The sequence below is a fragment of the Phlebotomus papatasi genome, chromosome 1 (assembly GCF_024763615.1).
Source record: "Phlebotomus papatasi isolate M1 chromosome 1, Ppap_2.1, whole genome shotgun sequence".
In the NCBI taxonomy this organism is placed as follows: Eukaryota; Metazoa; Arthropoda; class Insecta; order Diptera; family Psychodidae; genus Phlebotomus; species Phlebotomus papatasi.
Window position 1 is genome coordinate 48,934,556 of NC_077222.1, and position 21,591 is coordinate 48,956,146.

Below are 21,591 nucleotides of genomic sequence, written 5' to 3' on the forward strand. Positions count from 1 at the left end.
CCTTCAAAATTCAATCTGCCACCTCGTTTCCCCCAAAATTTGTGCCAAAACCCTCCCTCAAAAGGGTTTTGACACAACAATATCATTAACCCTTTAACGACGAGACCTTTTTACGAACTGAAAATCAACAATAAAAATTTAACTGAAGAAGATAATCAATGATAAGTCTTATATCTAACCTTGGAAAGTCCAACAGAGTCTGATTCGGTGTATTTTGTGGTTCTATGAACGATAGGGACAAAAATAGCCCATAAATTTAAGTAATTTTTCTGACAATACTAATGAATAATATTTTTTGCTTTATTGAAAAATATTACGTATGAGTATTGTAGTTCTTATTGCCAAAAGGGTTTTTGGAGAAAAAAAATTGTAAGTATAAAAAATAAATAAAATCAATTATGAATATGAGAATTTAAAAATTCGCCATTTTTGAGCTTAAATTTTACTACATAGCAAATAGCTAGACTTGAAAAATAAATTCTAGATTCCTTCAACCTTCTACTTTACAATTATGTACAGATATAAGTAAAAATTAAGTTTAGGTAGTCAGGAAAAATTATTTTATTTATGGGACACCGGTGTTCCAATCGTCCTTAAAGGGTTAAGTAGAGATTTCATTAAAAGAATACAAGAATTGCATTTTCGAACTCGTATGATAATGACAAAATAGAGCTCGATTTGGCATTCTCAGATTTTAAACTCACATGCTAAAACAGCAAAAATCCAAAAACAGAGCACAAAAAGACGTTATTTAAGGTTTAAAATCTTTTCTTATATATTTCATCATCATCTGCTTATCATCATCAGTAATAATAATTGATAATATATTTTCCATGTCTATTATACAATATTTATAAAAAAGTAAAATTTGTACATATTGCACACTCCAATATATAATTTCTATTTTAATTCATCTGTTAATTACTTTCCTTTCATATTTTTTTCTTCTTTAATTTATATACTTTTTTTTTCTTTAATATTTATCTGCATTACAATATTCACTTAATTCTTTCTTTTTTTTGTGTTGTGTTATCGTACATTATTCTATTACTTTCATCATCTTTAATATGTATTTTCATCTATTTCTTCTTTTTTTTTAAATATATTATTAGTATTTTCTATATTTTCTCTTTTTCTCTCACTTTTTTTCATTTCTCAACTACCAGACTACAACATTTTTTCATCTCATATTTTTCTGTTTTTTTTTTTTCTTATTTGATTTTCTTACCTAAAATTGTGTAGTACTTTTTCTTTTAATTTTCTGTGATTCTAATTATGATCTCTGTTTTAATTTATTAAATTATCGTGTGAGATGAATAGTCACAAATGATTCTTTCGAACTTTCTCTTCTCTTTGCCTTGCATTCAGCATCTTCATGCACTTCATACTCTCATTCGGTGAGAATTAAACTGAGGAATTGTTTTCTTATATCATTCTTGTATGCATTAAAAGTGTTGGTTTGTTTTTCTGTTCTTTAAATAACTTCTTGTAATTCTTCTTTAAATAGCACTATAGAGTAAGTTGTAAAAAAAAAGGGATATAACAACAAATTAAAAAAAAACAGCTAAAGTTAATTTAAATCTACAAATGTTTGCTCATTCTCACTACAGTTAAGAGGTTTTAGTGGCTACTGACAAAATATCTTGAAAATTAGCTAAAAAGAAAAAAGAAAGATATACTGCAACTTATCGAGGTGTTTTTTTTATACAGTTTGTATTTTTAAAAACAAAAATCTTAGAGATTAGATGATATTTAAATTACTTTTTCACTTGCTCGATTTTCTGTATAAAAAATACGTTTTCTTCACTATTTTTTTTTGCATTTTCTTTTTAAATGTTGCTGACCTCTCAAAATGAAGTATAGTTCTTTTTTTTTTAATTAGACCCTTAAATTGTAAATTCTTTTCTTCTTTCATACTCTGTTTTCTATAAGAAATAACGAAGAAAAAAATCTTTCACTATATTCTTATTCGCTATTGTAGAGACTTTTTGCAATTTCTTTTGCAATTTCTTTTACGTCACTGTGGATTTTCTCGGAGTTCACTGAAACAAGATTGATAAAATTAATTTTCTTTTTTTGCACAATTTCTTTCAAAAAAATAAATTTATTTTAATGAGCCTTCTGTCGTTGTTCCAAGAGATATTCATTTTTTTTCATTTTACTTCTTTTAAATTCCTTTCAATGTAGCTGTTGTTATTTTTTTTTAAATAGTATAATTATGGAAATGTTATTCAAATTCACATTGAGAATTTTTAATCTAATTTTGCAAAATGTTTCTGCATTTTTTTTTTAATTTAAAAAGTAATTTAATCGCATGAAACTAAAAATTTCTTGTACGAAATTGCATACAACTAAGAAATTCTTCATAAACTAATTGCATGCAATTATCCCAAGGATATTGATAGTTTTATGTGATTACTTCTTTCATTTTGCAAAAAAAAAACAATCTTTTGATTAAATAATTGTGCTGAAAAATGCAATTTGTCATCGTTCAGTAACATTACTGCAAAAAAACAAATCAATCGGCAGTTCTTTCCAATGTTTTGCAAAAGAAAACATCAAATTAGATGGCAGTTTGAATTTAGCACTATAAATCTCTCCATTTTGTTTTTTACATGATTTATCTATTCATTGTTGGTGAATTACAACATCAATTGCGGCAGTTTTATTTCATATGTCTTCTCAATCAATCCAAAACCCCCGGAAACTGCATTATTCAGCACATTTTCTACTACAATGAACTTGCAAAGATATCTTGCAACATTATTATTTTTTTTGAATTTTAAAATTACAATTATTTCTCTTAAATTTATAAGTGAATGAAAATTTTTATCTCATTTCTTTTTAATATTTTTTTTTTAATGTCAATCCTTGACGTGAAAAAAGAGCACCGTGATCAGTCGTTAACGTCTTTCTAATATTCTTTTTTTTATATTTTTAATAATTTTTATCTCAATTTTTCGCCGTGTTTTTTTTTTGGTAGGAAAAGGAAATAATTTTTTCGAGTTCGCATTTTTGTAGAAGATTTACTCTGACCGAGAAAGAAAAGCCAATTTGGACCCGATTTGGGTTAAGTCTTTAAGATTTTCTTTTTTTTTTCCATAATCTAATTATTAAAATTTCGAATTTTTATCGCTTTTTTGACCGTATTTTTTCTCATGTAAAATTTTTTTTGCGTAATAAAAAATGAATATCGTGGTGTTATTGTGATAAATAAAATCACTTTTTTTTTCAAAATTCTTATTCAACGGTGCTCATTAAAAAACCACCCTCTAATCAATTTTTTATCTTGCGAAAATTTCATTCGATTTTATCGATTTTTTTTCTTTTCATCGGTTAAAACTACTGTTTTCTTTTAAAATGTAAATTTTTCACTCAATTATTTCACTAAAGAATTGCTACAATTTTTAACAAATCTTTTCTTTCCATAATTATCTGGCTTATACCGCTACAGAATTATTCACATGCCATTGAACATTTAATGTTATAAAATATTTTAGCCGTTTCGCATTCTCTGATTGGCTTAGGCTTTGAATACTTCCAAGGCTCAGACCAATCAGTAAACCCGGTGGGACTAAAATATTTCATACGATAAAATGCTTAATTACAAGTGAATAAAGTTTAATTCTCTGATTTATCTTGGAGGTTATCTTTACATTTGAGGTTATGTTAGACCTAACCTAAAAAAAGCTATGTGAGGATTAAGTTTCAAAATTTTTTCTGTTGGAGCATATAATTAGGTTAAACATGTAACATGTAACAAATTACAAAATATATGAGGCACTTAAAGCAAAAATGAAAGGAAATGCATATACGATACTATTTTGTTTTTGCTCTTAGTACCTCATACAACCAATTGATTCAGATCATTTAGATTTAGCCTGTAATGTCCTAAACACACTACGACTTAGGTCGAGAGGCGGCTTAACATAATTATAACCAAAATAATGATTAGATTACATTTCCATCGGTTTCTAACTAATCTGTTTCTCGGCTTAAACTGATGGGAATTTAGTCAAATCATTACTTTGATTATATTTACATTAGGTCGTCTTTCGGTTTAAGTCGTAAGTGTAGGGCATAAGACAGCTGCGACCAATCATTAATTGATCCCGAAGGAATATCTAAACAGTTCATGGTTAGGTTGAGACCGAAAAAGTAACAATTTTCTGATATTTTTCTCGAAGAGTCTGCATTCTTGCACCAAATTCTAACCTCAAAAACAAAACCAGGAAACTTCAAAACAAGATTACTTTTTCTTTGAAGTTTTGATTCACTTTAGTAGGGTGGAGTTATTCATTGTGGACGTTGTATACTTATGGACAGCTCAGAAAAATCTTAAATTTTTATATAAAATAGATTTCGAAAAAATCATAAAATAAGCAGTTTATAATGTGTTTTACAATTTTGTTATTTTTCGAAATCTGTTTTAGGTAAGAATTTTAGATTTTTTCAAGCTGCCCATAAGTGTATATCGTTCATAAGTGATGACACCACCCTATGCGGTAATATGTTGATTTGATACTTTGATCAAATTTCTTAGATTAGAATTTAGAAGTTAACGCAAAAATATTTAAAACTAAAATATAAAAAAAATTGAATTGATGGTAAAAATCGCTTCTCTTTGAATGCCTTTCTCTTTAATGCTCCAAATATACGCTTGCTTTTTGTGAGGTTAGAATCGACATAACCTCACATTTCAAACAAAATAACCTCTTAGACAAATGTGAGAATAAAAGCCCGTTCCAGTATTTTTTTACAAGGATCATTAAGATCAATTCATGTGACTTTTGTTCCTGGATTTTTCCTCAAAAGTCGTATCAGTTTTACTCTTATTTACTTTTTTTTCATCTTTCCCAACTCTGCAATCCCTTACATTCTTTTGCCTTTTTTGTTTCTCCAAAGTTCAAAGCTAAAAAACTGTGGCAGTAATATATTTCAATGTTTAAAATATTTATTTCTCCATGATGTTTTTTTTTTATGCTAAATTTTGAAAAAATGCATGCAATTTAATTTCGATTTCTTTAACTTTTGCAATAGCTACAACATTCAGTTAATAAGTCTCTATCGCATTTAATAGTTATATTATGTCTCTAATATGAAAAAATCTACAATTTATGCGGTGCAAGTTGAAGAAAGACTTCGTTTATTTATTTATTTTTTTCAATAAAATCATGGCAGTGTCATATTATTTCACTTTTAATTCAGAAAACAAATCAATTCTACGCTTAAAAAATGTTAGAAAAAACAATGGTGACAGTTATTATGTTGAATTTACTTCAACAATTTTATTTTTTTTTAATTTTCTTATATTGACGTATTTGTGCGATTTCGTTCAGAGAGAATTTATTGATTTTTTTTTCATCTCTAATATTTCTCATTTTATTAATTCTATTTACTAAAATGGTTTATAGCAATTGAAAGCGGCAAAAAGCATTTAATTAGTTACTTGTTTTCTTGTTCTAATAATGATTTCACTTTATAGTAGTATTGTTCTTTAATGTGCTCGCGGGAATAAGAGAGAGATATTAGATGTTTTTTTTTTAATGTAGTTCTTATGAAAGAAAACTGACACGACATTTAACGTATTTGAATCTTAATTTTTTTCTGCTATTCACCTTAAGTAAGAAATATTTCATTTTTATCTCAAAAATGCTTTTGTTACGTGACACAACTATAGTAATGCATATTTTATTTAGTAGTTCTTCTTGTCTCATTAAATTTACTTTTATGCACTTTTTCTCTACTAGAGTTGTAAAATGTTTTTTATGACACTCATTGTTGTTTTTTTTCTTCATCATTTGAATCTCTATTATTCAAAAAGATGTTTATTTTACATAATATTTCATCCACTTGGTAGATCTTTTAGTTGTTGTTTTTTTTCTTGCTTTATAATATCTCGACGTATGTGTCGTTTATTTTTATCGAAAAAGAGTATATAAGATGGCAGTGTAGTGAAATTAAATTCACTTGCAATCGTTTAAAAGAATTTTCACCAAAAAAAAATATAATCAGAAAAATTCACAATTTGGGGGCAAGTTTCTGAAGAATATTAAAGAATGAAAAAAATGTACAATATTTCGAGAAATTACTAAAGTGCTTGTTTTATTTTATTCCATTGAAAAATTGGACAAAATTTACTTCTCATGAGATTATCGCGACAATTTCGGTGGCTGATGATTTTGAAAACTATTTCACTTAAGCATCATTCACACGTAATTCAATATTTATTCGTATAAAATATTTCAGTCTATCTTATCCTCTGATTGGCTGAAGTTTTGAAAGCTGTCAAACTTTAACCAATCAAGGCATAGGCTAAAATATATCACAGAATTAAATACTTTTTCACGTGTGAATAGAATATTACCAAGAACGTTGTAAACGTCATTACTAATTCTAATATCAATATTTTCGCTATAACTTGAAATTAATATTTTCCAAAGAATTTTTACTGATTTTTAGTTATTTTACTGACAAAGGCTAAGATGGGATAATTCGGAATCATTTCTATTTTGGAATTTTGAGATTTTCTCATTGTTTTAAATGCTCAAAGAGAAAAAGAAAGCCACGAAGAAGTACAAGCCTTTAAATTCGACAGTATACTTCTTCATTGTTTTTCCCTTTTGACATCTAAAACTGACAAGGACTGACTTAAAGACTGATTCTACATAATAAAAAAATATATAATTTTGAACATTTTAGATTTTATTTTGACATTCAAATAAATTATTTTTTGTAATATAGAATTCTTGCAAAGATTATTCCAATCTATCGATGTATTACCAAAATCGTGCAGATTTGTCGATTTCTTGGGAAAATATTGCCGATCTGTAGATTTTTGACAACAAATCAACCCTGATTTGCCGAGAATTACTTATTCATCCAAAAAATTGAAGTGTCTTTAGTTACCGGATTCTTATGGATCCCTAAAAGTTTCTTGATAGTGTTTTCCGACAATTTTTCGGTTTTGAAAATGGATTCTCCTGGAGTTTCTAGAACCTGAGAAGATTCCAAAGTGTCTCCTTAGAGTTTCTAAGGTTTCCCAGTGCGCCCCATGGATTCTCAAGTACTCTTTGTTTGTTTCTTCTCTAGAGTTTGTCTCTTCTCTAGAGTAATTTGCATTTCAAACAGTTCTTTGTAAGTTTCTAGGCTTCCTATGTTTTCTCGTCAGTTTCTCGGTTTTACAAGTGTTCCTATTGAGTTTCTAATGGTTTTCCAACACCCCATGAGGTCCTAAGTGTTCCTTGTCGGAATTTCGGATTCTCAAGTGTTTTTAATATGCTCTGCGAGATCCCAAGTGTTCTAGGCTTCCTGTGCTTTCTCGTCAGTTTCTCAGTTTCCTAAGTGTTCCTATTGAGTATCAAATCGTTTTCTATAACCCCATGAGGTCCTGAATGTTCACTGTCGGAATTTCGGATTCTCAAGAGTTTTTAATATGCTCTGCGAGATCCCAAGTGTTCTAGGCTTCCTGTGCTTTCTCGTCAGTTTCTCAGTTTCCTAAGTGTTCCTATTGAGTTTCTAACGGTTTTCTAACACCCCATGAGGTCCTAAGTGTTCCTTGTCGGAATTTCGGATTTTCAAGTGTTTTTAACATATTCTGCGAGTTCTCAAGTGTTCTAGGCTTCCTATGTTTTCTCGTCAGTTTTTCAGTTTCCTAAGTGTTCCTATTGGGTTTCTAACGATTTTCTAACATCCCATGAGGTCCTAAGTGTTCCTTGACGGAATTTCGGATTATCAAGTGTTCTTAACATGTACTGCGAGTTCTCAAGTGTTCTAGGCTTCCTATGTTTTCTCGTCAGTTTCTCGGTTTTACAAGTGTTCCTATTGGGTTCCTAACGGTTTTCTAACACCCCATGGGGTCCTTAGTTTTCCCTGTCGATTTTTCGGATTCTCAAGTGTTCTTAATATGCTCTGAGAGGTCTCAAGTGTTCTAAAAGCTCTTTGTAAGATCTCAAGTATTCTCTGTCACTCTTTTGAATTCCCAAGTGTTCCTAGTACACCCCGTGGGTTCTCAAGCATCTCCATGCGTTTTTCAATTGGCCAATTGGGTTCATTTGAGTTACCAATAGTTTTTCGTGAGTAATTTCGATTCTCAAGAGTTCTTTACAAGTTTCTTAGGATTCGCAGGTCTTTCCTTAATTTCTTAGTTATGTAAGTGTTCTTAATAAGATTCTAATGGTTTTCAACACACCCCTTGGGTTCTCTGTAGATTTCAAAGTGTACCTAGTCCTGTGCGAGAGTCCCCAAGTAGTTTCTGACAATTTCTAGAATTTTATAGTGTTCTAAAAATTCTTTGTAGTTTCATAAGTATTCTAAGTACTCTGTCTGAGTTCCCAAGTCTTTTGAGATGATTTTTTAATTCTCTAAGTGAATTCTCCTCAAGTTCCTAATACTTTTTCACAAATATTTTGGGTTCCCAATGGGTTTCCGGATGCGTTAGTTCAAGTTTCTCACAAATACTCGTTCCTTTTCTTATCAAAGTTATTCCGCGTGGATATCCTCGGACAAATCTAAACGACGACAAAATCGGTAAAAAACTGAAGACAATTTGGTGTTAAAAATCGGCAAATTTACACGATCTTTGTGAAATATCAGCAAATCGACATTAAAGTGATTGGAAATAAATTTTTGCATTAATCATGATAGTAACTCCGGTTCTGATTTTATCATAACTTAATCAAGTCTTTAATTTAAAAAAAAAAACATTGACTTTGAGTTCTTACCGTATTTTTTTTATATTCTAAGTTTTTGGAAGAGAATAGAAGATCAGTGAAGGATATTTTTCAAAAAACACAACCACCATATTTTCATACTGAGAAGTCATTGATTGTTCTTGTCTGACTCTTTGTTCCAGCTGTACACTATTTGCTTTTAATCTTTGTATTTTTCTGTATTTCTTTTTTTTATCAAGAGTGTGAGGTACTTGATGGCTTTTTATTAATGTTGATTCTCATCTGAGCGTGTTTCATGGCTGTTTTTTTTGTGTTTCTTTTGCATTTTCTTTGTCAACAGCGGTTTTTTTTCTATATCTTTTTTTTTTTTGCAAACAGGTACCCCTTAAGGCATGGTGGCATTTTGTTCTTCAACTATTTTTATAATGAACTTTTTTTTTATTCTTTAAGTCTAAAATCTATTACTTTTCTTGAATGGTTTTACTTTTGTGTCTTAGTGAGTAAGAACGGAAAAAAAACTTGAGCACATCAAAATGATAACTGATTCACTTTAAAATGTTTTCTTTTTTTCATTAGTTACATCAAAAGACAGTTTTTTCTTTGTTGATAGATTTGAATATTTGAAATTTTACCACTGGAACCCTACAAATTCACGTAACGCTTCCATTTTTACGATGTAATCTAATATTTTTCGTGGAAACTATTTTTTTTTAATTATGGTAAGACTATTAAATATTAGATTTCTTTCTTTTCTCATCTGGTGAAAGGTTATTAGAATATGTTAATCATATATATCTCTTATGTTATACATAATTATTCATATTTTTCTTGTGTAATTAATTCTTCTCTTGTGATTTTTTTTCATTTACAGATAATTATGCAATAGATCTCACCTGAACTTCATTTAGATAAATTTTTATGTACATTTTTATTATGTCATTTCTATTTAATGAAACTATTACTTTGTCTCCCCCATCTTGTTCATTTTATGTATACCTCTTTTCTTTAGTTTTCTTTTCAAACACTTTTATCCGGAATATCCTTCGACTGTAGACACGATTGACATCACAAGATCCAAGTGATATTAGATTGTTCAAAATGAAGTCATTTCGATTTTATCAATATCTTTAGAAATTGCAATTCTTTTCAACAATATTTTACTCTCTTTGATTTTTCATAAATTTCTCTCTGACATTTATCTACAAATATTAAATAGATGATTTTTTTTCTATAATTTCTCTTTCTGAAATTTTTAACACTGTTTTTTTCTCTAATATAAATTTTTACGTATGTCACTAAAATGTTCTTATGCCTCGTATAGAATTTATTAAAAAAAAAAAGAAATAATTTCAGACGTTTCGACGCTCATGCTCTTCTTCGTGCAATTTTCCCATGCATTGATGCATTTTTTTTCTTTTGTTTCGGTGTGAAAATTACTATCATCAAGATTGCCACAAAATAGTAAAAGTTAAAAATAATAAAAATGTATACATAAAAAAAAATAAAAGAAAATTTTTCCTAAAACGGACGGTTTTTCTCAATTCAGTTCCAAAAAAGTGCTTTTAAACTTTTTAATAAAATATCCCTTGCGACGTTTTTCTTTTTTTAAATTCCCCTTATACTTAAAGGTTAAAACCTTAATGGGTTTAAGTTTTTCAAAATCAGATGTCCAAGCCTTTCCATTTTCATATTTATTTTTCTCTTCTTTGACCAAATGAGCTTTTTTAAATTGTGAGGTTATGTTGGAGCTAACCTCAAAAATCCGGAGAAAAATGTTAAATGTCAAAATTCGTCGTCGAATAGCAAATTTTGGCTTTATTTTGTGCAAAGGCCTCTACACATTGGGAGCCATGTTCGTCAAAAATTGTATTTTTCACAGAATTTTGACTTTTTAACCTACAACAATGCAGAAGATTACCTTAAAAAAAAAGGAATTTTTGACAAAAAATTGTTCCCAGTGTGTAAAAACCTTAAAGCAACTTCCTATCTTGGCAATGCAAGCAGTCTTTGCTTCAATCCCTTCAATGTGTAACCTCAAGAACTAAGTTACGAATCTTCCATTCAAGAGGTTAAGTTTCTCAGGTTTCTATGAACTCAAAAATGTAAAAGTGTAAAATATCAATAAAAACGGAGTAAAAAATTGTTCCCTTGTCTCTCAAATAGTTTAGTTAGAAAATATTGCATAGTAACTAAAGACTTTGGAAGTTGTAGGTTAGGTTTTACATAACCTCAAATTACAATAGAAAACTTTGTGGTTAAATGCTAGGTCAGAATAGTAATTAGAGGGAAATGGGACACTCTTGAAAGTGGGGTACCATTGAAATTGGAATTTTCACATATTTTTAAATAAAATTGAGCCTTATTGTGATATAATTTAGCTGCACAAATAGATTGAGAAGCTAAATTACATTATGATATGACTCAGTTCCACTTAAACATAGGAGAAAAATCCTAATTTCAAAGGTGCCCCACTTTCAAAAGTGCCCCACTTCCCCCTACAGAATTAAAAAAGGTTTTTTGATACATTTCTTTCAGATCAGACTAACCTAAAAAGTCATTGCAATTTATTGAAAACATCAGAAACCTTTTTAATAAACAATTAAATAATATTTGAGAGACAAGCAACATTTTATTAAGTTTATTCGGCTTATTTAAGACTATTTTCTGTCTTTTTTTTTTAAACAAATTAAATGATATTCTAACCTCAAAAATTGACGAAGAGATTAAATTTTGTTCTTGAAAATACAAATAACTCTAATTGTAAATAAAAATGAATAAATAGCAATTTCAGAAATGTTTTGCTCTGATAAATTAAGTGAATAATTATTTTAACCTAAAAAAATCAACGACCAGAATTTCGTACATTTTTACATGATCAAGTAGAATATCTTGAATTTTAATTTCGAACAGAAACTTTAGAAAATTTTTAAATTTTTGATAGGAAATGAATAAATATTCTAAACTCAAAAAATCAAAAATTGTAATTTCATGAATTCTTTTGTAAGTTAACCCTTTAAGGACGATTGAGACACCGGTTTCCCAAAAAAAAATTCTATGGCCTTCTAAAGTTACGTTTTGCTCTAAAAAGTCAGGAAAAGTCATTTTTTCTAACCCCCAATTTTTGACACTCTCGTTCTTAAAGGGTTAATGGAATACCGTCAATTCTAACCTCAAAGATGTAATAAATATCAATTACACGATCTTTTCTGAAGTGAAAATGCAATTTTTGCGATACTAATCGATTTCGTATTACTTTATTTCGAAGAATTGCATATTTTTTTGTTCACAGTAGACTCCAACGAAAGAGATTGCAAAATTAAATTCCCAAAATTGCTTTCCTTCCCGAATATTGAAACTAGTGCTAAAAATTGAATTAAAACAGTAAACTTCGAAGTTTTTGTAAATCAAAATACTCTTTATTTTTAGGTTAGACTCAACATAACCTCACATTCTGAAAATAACCTTCGGTCAAAGTTAGAGAATGAGGCTTGATAGGGGAAATCTAAAATGAAAATAAAGACAAAATATTTGCAACACAACCCAACAAAATTTCCCAAAAATTACTTTTCTGCCGAAAGATTCCATCTGCAAGATTCTTTTTCAACACTCCTTTTTTTTAGTACTAAAAAAATTTATCTTCTCATCTATATCAAAATTTTCCTTGTGTGTTTTTTTTGTCTATAAAATATCAAACAATCAGCCTTTTTTTAAAACTTTTCTCTACGCTATTTTTTTTCTTAATTTACCTTTCTCATAAAGATTTCTTCAACTTTTTTTATTGAATGTTTTCTTCTTTTCATTTTCTACAGCTTAAATAGTGTCTGAAATAATTTATTGAATTTATATTTTTTTCTTGCACCAATCCCTTCAGTCAATAGATTTTTTTTTCATTAAATTTTCTCCAACATAGAATTTCTTTCCATTTTACATGATTAGTTTTTTTCTCTTTTTTTAAATAATCTCTGTCCAGCAAATTTCTTTCCTTGCATTCTTTTGGCTTTCTTCATTTCTTTTCTTTTTTTTTTGTAATTAATATATTTTTTTGTCAAAAGGCACCTCGTTCCAAATTCTTCGTACTCTTTTTTACTTGTATTCTTTGTAAAGGATTGTTGTATTTTTTTTTTTGTTACTGTTGCATTCGAGTTGGTTTTATGATCAACAGTTGCATTTCTCTTTTTTATTTTGTCTATTTGGGTTTGTTGGGGAAATTTTCAATGCTCTTTCACTGTTTCTCTTTTTAGTTTCCTAAGTTCTTTTTTTTTCACTTTATTTTCTTATCAGCTGCGCAGCTCATTTCAGTTGATACCGAGGAGCAAAAGAATAATGCTGAATAAAAATTGATGCAATTTTTCCTCATCAATTATCCTTTTTAATGTCGCTCTCGCTCTTTTAAAATGTGCTCCTATTTTTCTCATAATTTGCCTCTTTAGTTTTCTTTTCTCTCTCTCTTTCTCTCTTAAAGATTAATAAATCGTAAGAAAGACGTATACAAAAATTATAATGACAAAATGATAATTAGAAAGATTATTCTAAACACATTCTATTTTTTTCTTCTTCATCCATTAGAGATAAAATCTGTGAATTACTAGTTAATTACTTAAAATTTTAGTTTTTTTTCTCTTCTCTTTAAATGTTTAAATATCGTTTTTTTCATATACTTTATAGTTAGAATTCTAATAGGTTTTTTTCTGGTCATTCTCTCTTTTTTTTCCTAAAATTACCTTCTTTTATCTTCTCTTTTTTTTTAAGAATTATATAGCTTTTCTACATAACAAGTCACAGCCAAACGATAAGGAGCCTTCTTTTCCAGCATTTTCTTCATTTTTTTTCTTTCTTCCTTCTTTCCCTTCTAAATTTCATCTTTTATTCCTTATTACTGTCATTCTGATATTTTTTGCACATCTCCATCAAAATGTTTTCCGGCACAATTTGGAAAGATATAAACTCTTGTTTACCATCCCAAAAAATTGGCCGAACACAATCAATACTTTCAGGATTGAATATTAAGGAACAAAAAAAAATCAGAGAAAATAATTTTACACAGTAAATGGGCTCCACTCAACATGATAATAATTTTTTTTCTTTTTCATATATAACACATTTTTAGTTTTTTTGTTGAATTTTTTGTGTTAATAAAAAAAGTCCATACAGCTTTTGAGAAGCCTCTCTCAATCTTCCAAATTCCATCCATCCGGAAAATCAGGTTCTTTTTCATTTCACTAACAAACATTAAAATTCATTACATTTTCACAAAAAATGTCTTATGTACAGGTTAAATAAATTTTGCCATGCAATCTCAAGATTTTCTTTGACTTTCTTTTCTTTTCTTTTTTTTGGGGGGTAATGGAGGATGGTGGAGATAGTTTGAGGAGATCTCTTAAGTAGTACGAAGGGATTTTAAATGGTGGGGGATAATAGGGGAGTGGAGCCCATTTACTATGCCGGCTCAATAGCTCCACCGGCTGCCTGGCCATTTGCATGAACCCCACCTGGGACATTTCCCTGCAATCCCGGTGGTACATCCTGCACATCCCAAATCTCCTCGAGGAAGCGCGGCAACTTCCGATTCTTCAGCTTCAGCGAGAAGCACATCTCGGAATTCTGATTGCCCAGTGTTCGCAATTCCGTTAGTATGGACAGGAGTTTGGCAAATAGAATGGAACACTTGGCATCACCACCATGCCTATTCATAATGTAGATTCTCAACGTATCAATATAGTAGCTCTGAATGGCCTCAACCAATTCAGCCTGCTCCAGTCCTGGCCTATCTGAGAAGATCACAATTGCCGTCAAAAGGGCATATTCCACATTATCCACCGTCATGGAATACATCTGTCGACAGAAGTGCAACAGATCCTCAATCGTATCCGCCATTCCGGCCATTCTGTACGAATCACGCGTGTAGGAGCGATTGTTGGCAAACAGAATGGAGTCAGATGCTGCATCGTACCTCCTTGCCATTCGCAGCATCATCACTTCACTCGAACACGCCTGCAATCGACAATACCCAAATTTTAGTATTTTATTACCCATATCACCAACCCATTACACTGAGAAAAAAAACGTGGGTCCGATTAACATTTTTTCCTCATAATTTTAACACTTTATAGGTGTACAAATATATCAACATTTTTTAATGTTAATTTTACACCTTTTTAAGGGTAAAAATAACGTGAAAAAGGGTAACTTTAACCCCTAATACACCTAAAACGCATAATATTTACACCGATTTCGGATCAATACTGCAGGGTAAAATGAACATTTCCGGAATCTTATTTTAATTTTGTCGGATTTCTCTCAGTAGTGTAGGGAAAAGTACCTATGATTTGTACAGTCCCACCCAACTAGCAAATTAGCTGCCTTATAGAACCAAATACTTGAAATGATCTCATAATGATCTTCTAAACAGCTGACAGCGGAATTATAGGATAGAGATATAAAAGTCTCATAAGAAGCGTAATACAATTTTACGAAACCCTTTTTATAAGATAATATTTCTCAAGAAAATATCTTCTATAATATTTTACTTACATCAAGCTCAAAGTATGGTTAATAAGAATAAAAACCTTAATAACTATTTTTTCATAAATCTTATTTGAAGGTGTGCTACAAGTTCTTTTTATAGATTTTTTTCAGTACAATCCTTTTCACGTGAAAATATTAGTTATTTTCTTAATGAAAATCAAAGTAGGTCTAATTTACCGATTTGCTCAATATTTTCTAGAGCCTTCTGTCATTTGTTTGCAATTATTACTTCCTAATTTATGACTAAAACCGGAAAACAGATTAATTACGCTGTGAGTTTTCTATTAGGATAGAAGAGCGCAATGAGTACAATATGGATGAATACTAAAAACTGCTATAAGATTCTCATATTTGCTCTGCAAAGAGTCTTATAGAAGAATCTTAGACTTTCAGTACACTAACACTTTTGTCGACGTGAAAAATATCATGATTTCCACAAAAAATTAAATTAATTCACTTTTATCAGTTTGTACCATTATTTTTTTTTATTTTTTGTCCTTCAGTGGCACTTGCACTTTTTAATTTATAAAAGAATACCATGGGAGCGTCCAAGAAGTATTTCATCCTTCATTTTGGCTTGTACCGTTCTCAAAATACGATACTCTGCTTTTCTTAAACACCGCTTGTAGTACTCCCGAATGAGTCTCAGTGACCCTTATATGTAAAAAAAGGCGCACTATTAAGATGCTCAGGAAGTTCTTTTAGCACTACTGGCAAAGAATGTGAGGCATTCTTTGAGAAGATGCTGTAAAACTTAGTAATTTCTTTATTTCTTGATTATACACTTGTTTTCACTATACCACAGCACATTTTCACCTTAAAACATTAGCACAATACAGCAAATTGAATGAATTTATGTGAAAAATGCTTTGGAATCCAAACGCTGCATGCAAAATGTCAACAGGTTCCCCTGATTTCGCCTCATTTCCCCTTAAATTTGACCTGGATCTACTGAAGACTTGTAGCATGCTCATAACAGTCTTTAAAATTTACAAATAAGCGTAAAATACAGTCGAGAAGAAGTTGGGAGGCGTTCCTTCATATACCGATTGGATATTAATAAGGAAAAAGAAGACGCGTTCAGCAGATTATTTACACAGGGACAAAATGGATTTTCGTGGGTTCGCGGTACAGCTACAGCGACCATCTTTGTATCTCTGGAATGGCGGTAATGATGAACTAATAAATTCCTAAACATCATAAATTACATTAAAAAATTATAAATACATAAAATAGAACTAGATAAATATGTATAAAAGCGAATAAAAAATTTTTATGATTCTTTTAATTATTCTGATTATGGTCTTATAACAGGTTCATATCCGTTAATAATATTAAATTTAGAGTATTGTATAAGCATTTTCTCAGAAGATTATTGATCTTTTATAAGATTGTCTCATAGAACTCTTCAGTTTCCTTTCACAGTAATGCTTATAGACTCACTTGAGCCCCTTAATGGTGTGCCACTTTTATATATAAACGTCTCAACGACTATTTTAGGTAGTCTACAAGCTTTATTTAAGCAAATCGTTCTTTGAGACTTTCTTATAAGCCATGGTTCGGGAATACTATAAGACTATATTGAGAAAAAATTGTTTCTTGGACAAGCTTCATAAAGATTAAATTCTTCCTATATTTCTGAATAAATGTGACTTGGCAATATATGTATTTTAAAAACAGGACACTTTTCCCTAGTGTTCAAAATATATGTGCAAAGAGTCACATTTATTGAAAAATATGGAAAAAAAAATCTGATCATTACAAAGCTTGAAACTGTGCAAAGAATGGGCACTTTGCCGTACTAATCTCTCTTTAAAATTTCCCGAGAGACCCAACAACACCCAAAAGTCTCTCTGTCTCTGGTCTTCTTTATATACCATCCAAAGCTATTTGCCCTTTTTTCTCTCCATTATGCTATTCTCTTAATGACAAATTCTTGGGAATTTTAGTGTTCTATTCTACCGTCAATGTTCTTCTATCTTGAAGCATGTACACACCAGCCCAATTAAATTGAAATTAAATGTCAGACTAAATTGAGTTGTTCTATCACTCGTGATTTCTTTTTTTCCTTCGTTTTTTTTAATTTTATTTTTTTTTTACGATTGAAGAAACTAACGGAGCATTTTTATAATAACATCCTGGAATTATTTTTTGCAGCATTACCGTGTGTGTCATTTAGAAAATGAGAATGTTAAGAAAATTTCTGAATAAGAACTCTTTAAAATTCTGAGAAAGGTAACTTTTCATCTCTAAACTGATTAATTCTTTCAACTTGACAATATTCTTTCAAAATAATTAGCAATTTGCAGAATTTCAATGTTAAAAATTGGCAAAAATTGGATAATTTTGATTTATGGTCCATCTCATTCTCGTAATAGCAACATTATCCCTTCAATTCTGAGATAAATTCGATAAATCTTTAAGTGTTAGCAAGCGAGTTTTAAAACCGGTAGTAATTCATTTTATGAAATGTCGAATTCTAATTTTCGAACGCGAAAACGAATGCGAAGTAACAAGGTCTTTAAATAAATGATATTTCTGATCTAAATATTCCATAATAAGGCTGCCAACATCAACCCCTAAGTGCTTTCCAAAGAAGACGGTGAGTTGAAACAAATTGAAGTGTCTTAAAGTTTCATTGAATCTTACATTTAATGAAAATAACGTCCAAACTCAGTTTATAGCTTTCTAGATGTCTCAATCTCAATCTATGCATAGCCATTGGAGAAGTTGTACTGCTTATTTACATCATGAAAACATAATCTAGAGCCTGATTACAAATATGATCATTATGATGATCAAGGACAGTCAAAAATAAAGAAAAAATTGCACGACTTTTAAAAAAATTAAACTTAAATATTGATCAATTGAAATTATCTGGGATCTCTGGTATACCGCCATAAAAACGTTAATGTAGGGTTGTTCTATGAGAAAACGAACTCCTCTATATGATTTTACGTTGAGGTAGCGTAACTGTACCAAATTTCGGACGGCTTACAATTTCGGCCACTTCTTTTATTTCTCAAATTTACATAAATTTTTAATTTTTGCATACTTTTGAGATTATGCAACGCAAAAAAACAAAAAATGGCGCTTCGACGAACAAGATAATGTGAAAAAGACTTTTGAAGATTTCTAAAAGGGCAGAGAACTATTAGAATCAAGATTTCCGAAATATTACTCAAAACTATGTCTATATTTTTATTCATTTTAAAATGTATTGAGAATGATTTTACAAAAAACAAAGACGACAAATCTATTACAAGTTATTACATGCCAAAACTTAAGACTTTGGCACTTGCATGCAACTGCAGGGAGTTTCGGCTTAAGTGAAAACGGATTGAAAGAATTTGATATGAATTGCCTACTATTGGGAGCTCATTTATAAAATAATTTTTGAAATGCCCCTAAATGTATGCATATATTTTCACGCGGTAAATTTAATAAACATTTTTTTATGAACCGTTGGCACTAAAAATAGGCTGAAAAATTGACTTCAAAATGTTTTCATACATCACGGTGTTTCCGTAACTTAGGATGCAAAAGAATTAAATAACTCTGATCTGTGATACAGCTAAGGCTACAATAGAATTTTGCTTATCTGTTATTTTTCATGATTAGACAATTTTCCCTATTATCCGGTTAGTAAGATCAATTTAGAAAAAAAAGTTTTTTGACATTTTTGGTTAAAGCAAACTTCACAATATTTAACTATGCTGAATTATAAATGTCAAACTCCTTTACGTTATCAGCAATATTTGATAGATTGGTTTGATTTATTGTTATCTTTCGTTTTTTTATCCACCCGTCCATTAATGCGTCTATCGCCGTCTTAACATTGATTTCAACTTCCGGGATTGAAATGTTGAAAAGTTTTTTTTCAACGTTGCAAGCTCGCATGTCACTTACAGAAGAAAATGGATATGCCTCAGATAGAAGCTAAGGAAAACCTAGTCACAGAGGCTGTTTGGCTTCCTGTGTAAATTAGCAAAAGTCTGGACTACACAACAAAAGTTCATTAAATGGCATGGATTGCCAAAGTTAAAACGATAAATTTACGATTTCTCTTTATCTCAGAACTGATTAATCTTTAAAAGTATATTGTTTCCCTCAAACTGTACTCCATAGAATGTTGAACCTTGCTATCACACTGAAAATTAAAATTTTATGACATTTTACTTCACAATAATTATCGCTAATATGTGTTAAGTGTTACTTTGTACTTTGAATATTGTACTTTGAATTTTGTAAAATTTTAAACTTTGATTTATTCAAAGAAGACTTTTTTTTTAAATTTTAAATAGACTCAAATTGCCTGAATATGGGTTTTCATCTAATTCATTCTTCAGAAAGAATTGATAATACACCATAGGGGAAAATGGGGCACCTTTGAAAGTGGTGCATCTTTTAAATTGGAATTTTTCACCTAGTTTTAAATAAAATTGAACCTTCTCGTGATAAAATTTAGCTGCACAGATTGGGAAGCAAAATTACATTATGATATGGCTCAGTTCCACTTAAACATAGGAGAAACTTTCAAAGATGCCCCTATACACGCTATTTAACATCAATTTTGACGGGTAACTTTTCCTCCCTTAATAAAAAGAATTTTAAGGATTCACATAATTGAAAACCCAAAATAACATATTTGAAACGCTTATAATATACATTATTGCCCACACGCACTGTAATGGCCTCTACACACTAGAGAAATTTATGTCTATATTGAAGCAAAGTGTAGGAAAAACTTTTCAATATGGACATAATTTTCTCTAGTGCGTAGAGGCCATTATGCGGGAAGGAAATCTGTAAAATCTTCATCAATATGACAAATATGGCCGTGACAGGAATTGTAAAAAATTTCTTCAATAATGTCAAAATATGGACAAATTAAGTAGACCATTAGTGACAATTAATATAAAACGCCAAAAAAATTTTAATGTCCAGAGTGACAGTAACTGTGTTATCACACTTGCACATTAAAATTTTATTATGATTCACATTAATTGTCGCTGGTGAGAGCCCAAATGTGTAATTTGTGTGTTTGAATAATTTTATATTCAAAATTTGATCTATTTGTTGATAAAAAGGTAGACTTGGCCCGCAAAATTTGATATAAATTGATTTATAGCATTAATGCGAAAAATTAATGCGATTTTCCCCTTAATTTTTTAATGTGAAAAATATTTATGCTTTAGGTAAATTTAAACTTATTTTTGCAGGCCAAGTCCACTTCTTTATCAATAAATAGAAAAACCCCAAATATTAAGTGACTCAAAGACACAAATAACATATTTGGACGCTCACAAGCGACAATTAATGTGAAACACATTAAAATTTTAATGTGCAAGTGTGATAACGCCGTAAGATAATGTTATCTTAAAAAATTGTTTGGTATATTTAATTCTGCTTGATATATCACATTTTTACATAAGTAAATTGAAAGTGTAATTATTTCAATACATTTTTTAATATAAGAAAAATTTTGATAAAACCTTACGATATTGAATTATTTACTCAAGTGCAGTGTACTTTTTATGCAGTATACAATTTAATCACATTTAGTGATTTAATTATAATTTAAAAAAAAAATTATTTTTAATATTATTTTACGGTTTTTAAAATCGATAATGTTATCTAGGGTAAGTGTGCCAAATTTCGGCATAGTTGCATGCAAGCGCCAAAGTCTCAAGTTTGAAATGTAATATTTTTAATACTAATTGAATTTTTTGCTACTTTTTTGTAAGTAGTGTTGCTTGGAAGCTTGTAGACACTCTATCGTCTTTATTTTCTCTAAATTCTTTCTTAATAAATTTTAAAATGAATAAAAATGTAGACATAGCAATTGTTGCCTATTCCGGCCACCTTCAATCTCATGCCCTTCCGGAATTCTCCAATGTCTTTTTCAGATAATCTTGTTCGTGGAATCGACATTTTTTGTTATATTTTGAATTGTATCATCTCTAGAGTGTGCAAAAACTAAAAATTCAGGGAAATTCGAGTAATAAAAACTGTGGCCGAAATTGCAAGCTGTCCGGAATTTGGCACACTTACCCTAAAGCGCTTTAAGAATAGAAAGTTCCTTTAAAGTTCAAAATGGAAAATAAAAATTAACTTAAAATGATAGCTAATCCCAACTCAATTTCCTTGCTGAAATTTCATTTTAAAAAAGACATGATATGACTTTCTTACCTTGAGTAAGGTAATTTGGTCCTCCTGGGGGATTTTCGTGAAGGCAGGCAGTCCTTTGGCAAACTCCACAATCAGTTGTACTGTGAGGATTGTGATTTCTGTAATGTGTCGGAAGTGAACGTCATGTTGATCTTCATCATCAGTCGGTGAACTCTGCAAGAGACACGCCCCAATTTAGTCACCAAAAACCGTTCCAACCCCC

At 30.0% G+C, this 21,591-nt stretch overlaps 1 protein-coding gene across 11 annotated transcripts in view; it reads right to left on the bottom strand.

Moving 5' to 3' along the window:
- Nucleotides 1-750: 750 nt before the first annotated feature.
- LOC129804860 (ecdysone receptor) overlaps nt 751-21,591 on the bottom strand; it is a 200,656-nt gene continuing 179,815 nt past the window's right edge. For 8 of the 11 annotated variants that reach the window (XM_055852534.1, XM_055852560.1, XM_055852527.1 and 5 more), the window contains 3 exons: nt 21,390-21,542; nt 14,162-14,663; nt 751-2,042 (listed from right to left, as the gene is read on the bottom strand). In XM_055852534.1, the coding sequence (XP_055708509.1) occupies nt 1,966-2,042; nt 14,162-14,663; nt 21,390-21,542 (732 nt within the window). In that variant the 3' untranslated portion in view covers nt 751-1,965. Of the gene's footprint in view, nt 14,664-21,389; nt 21,543-21,591 lie in introns of all 11 variants that reach the window. The other 3 variants (XM_055852571.1, XM_055852620.1, XM_055852609.1) reach the window with 1 other exon arrangement.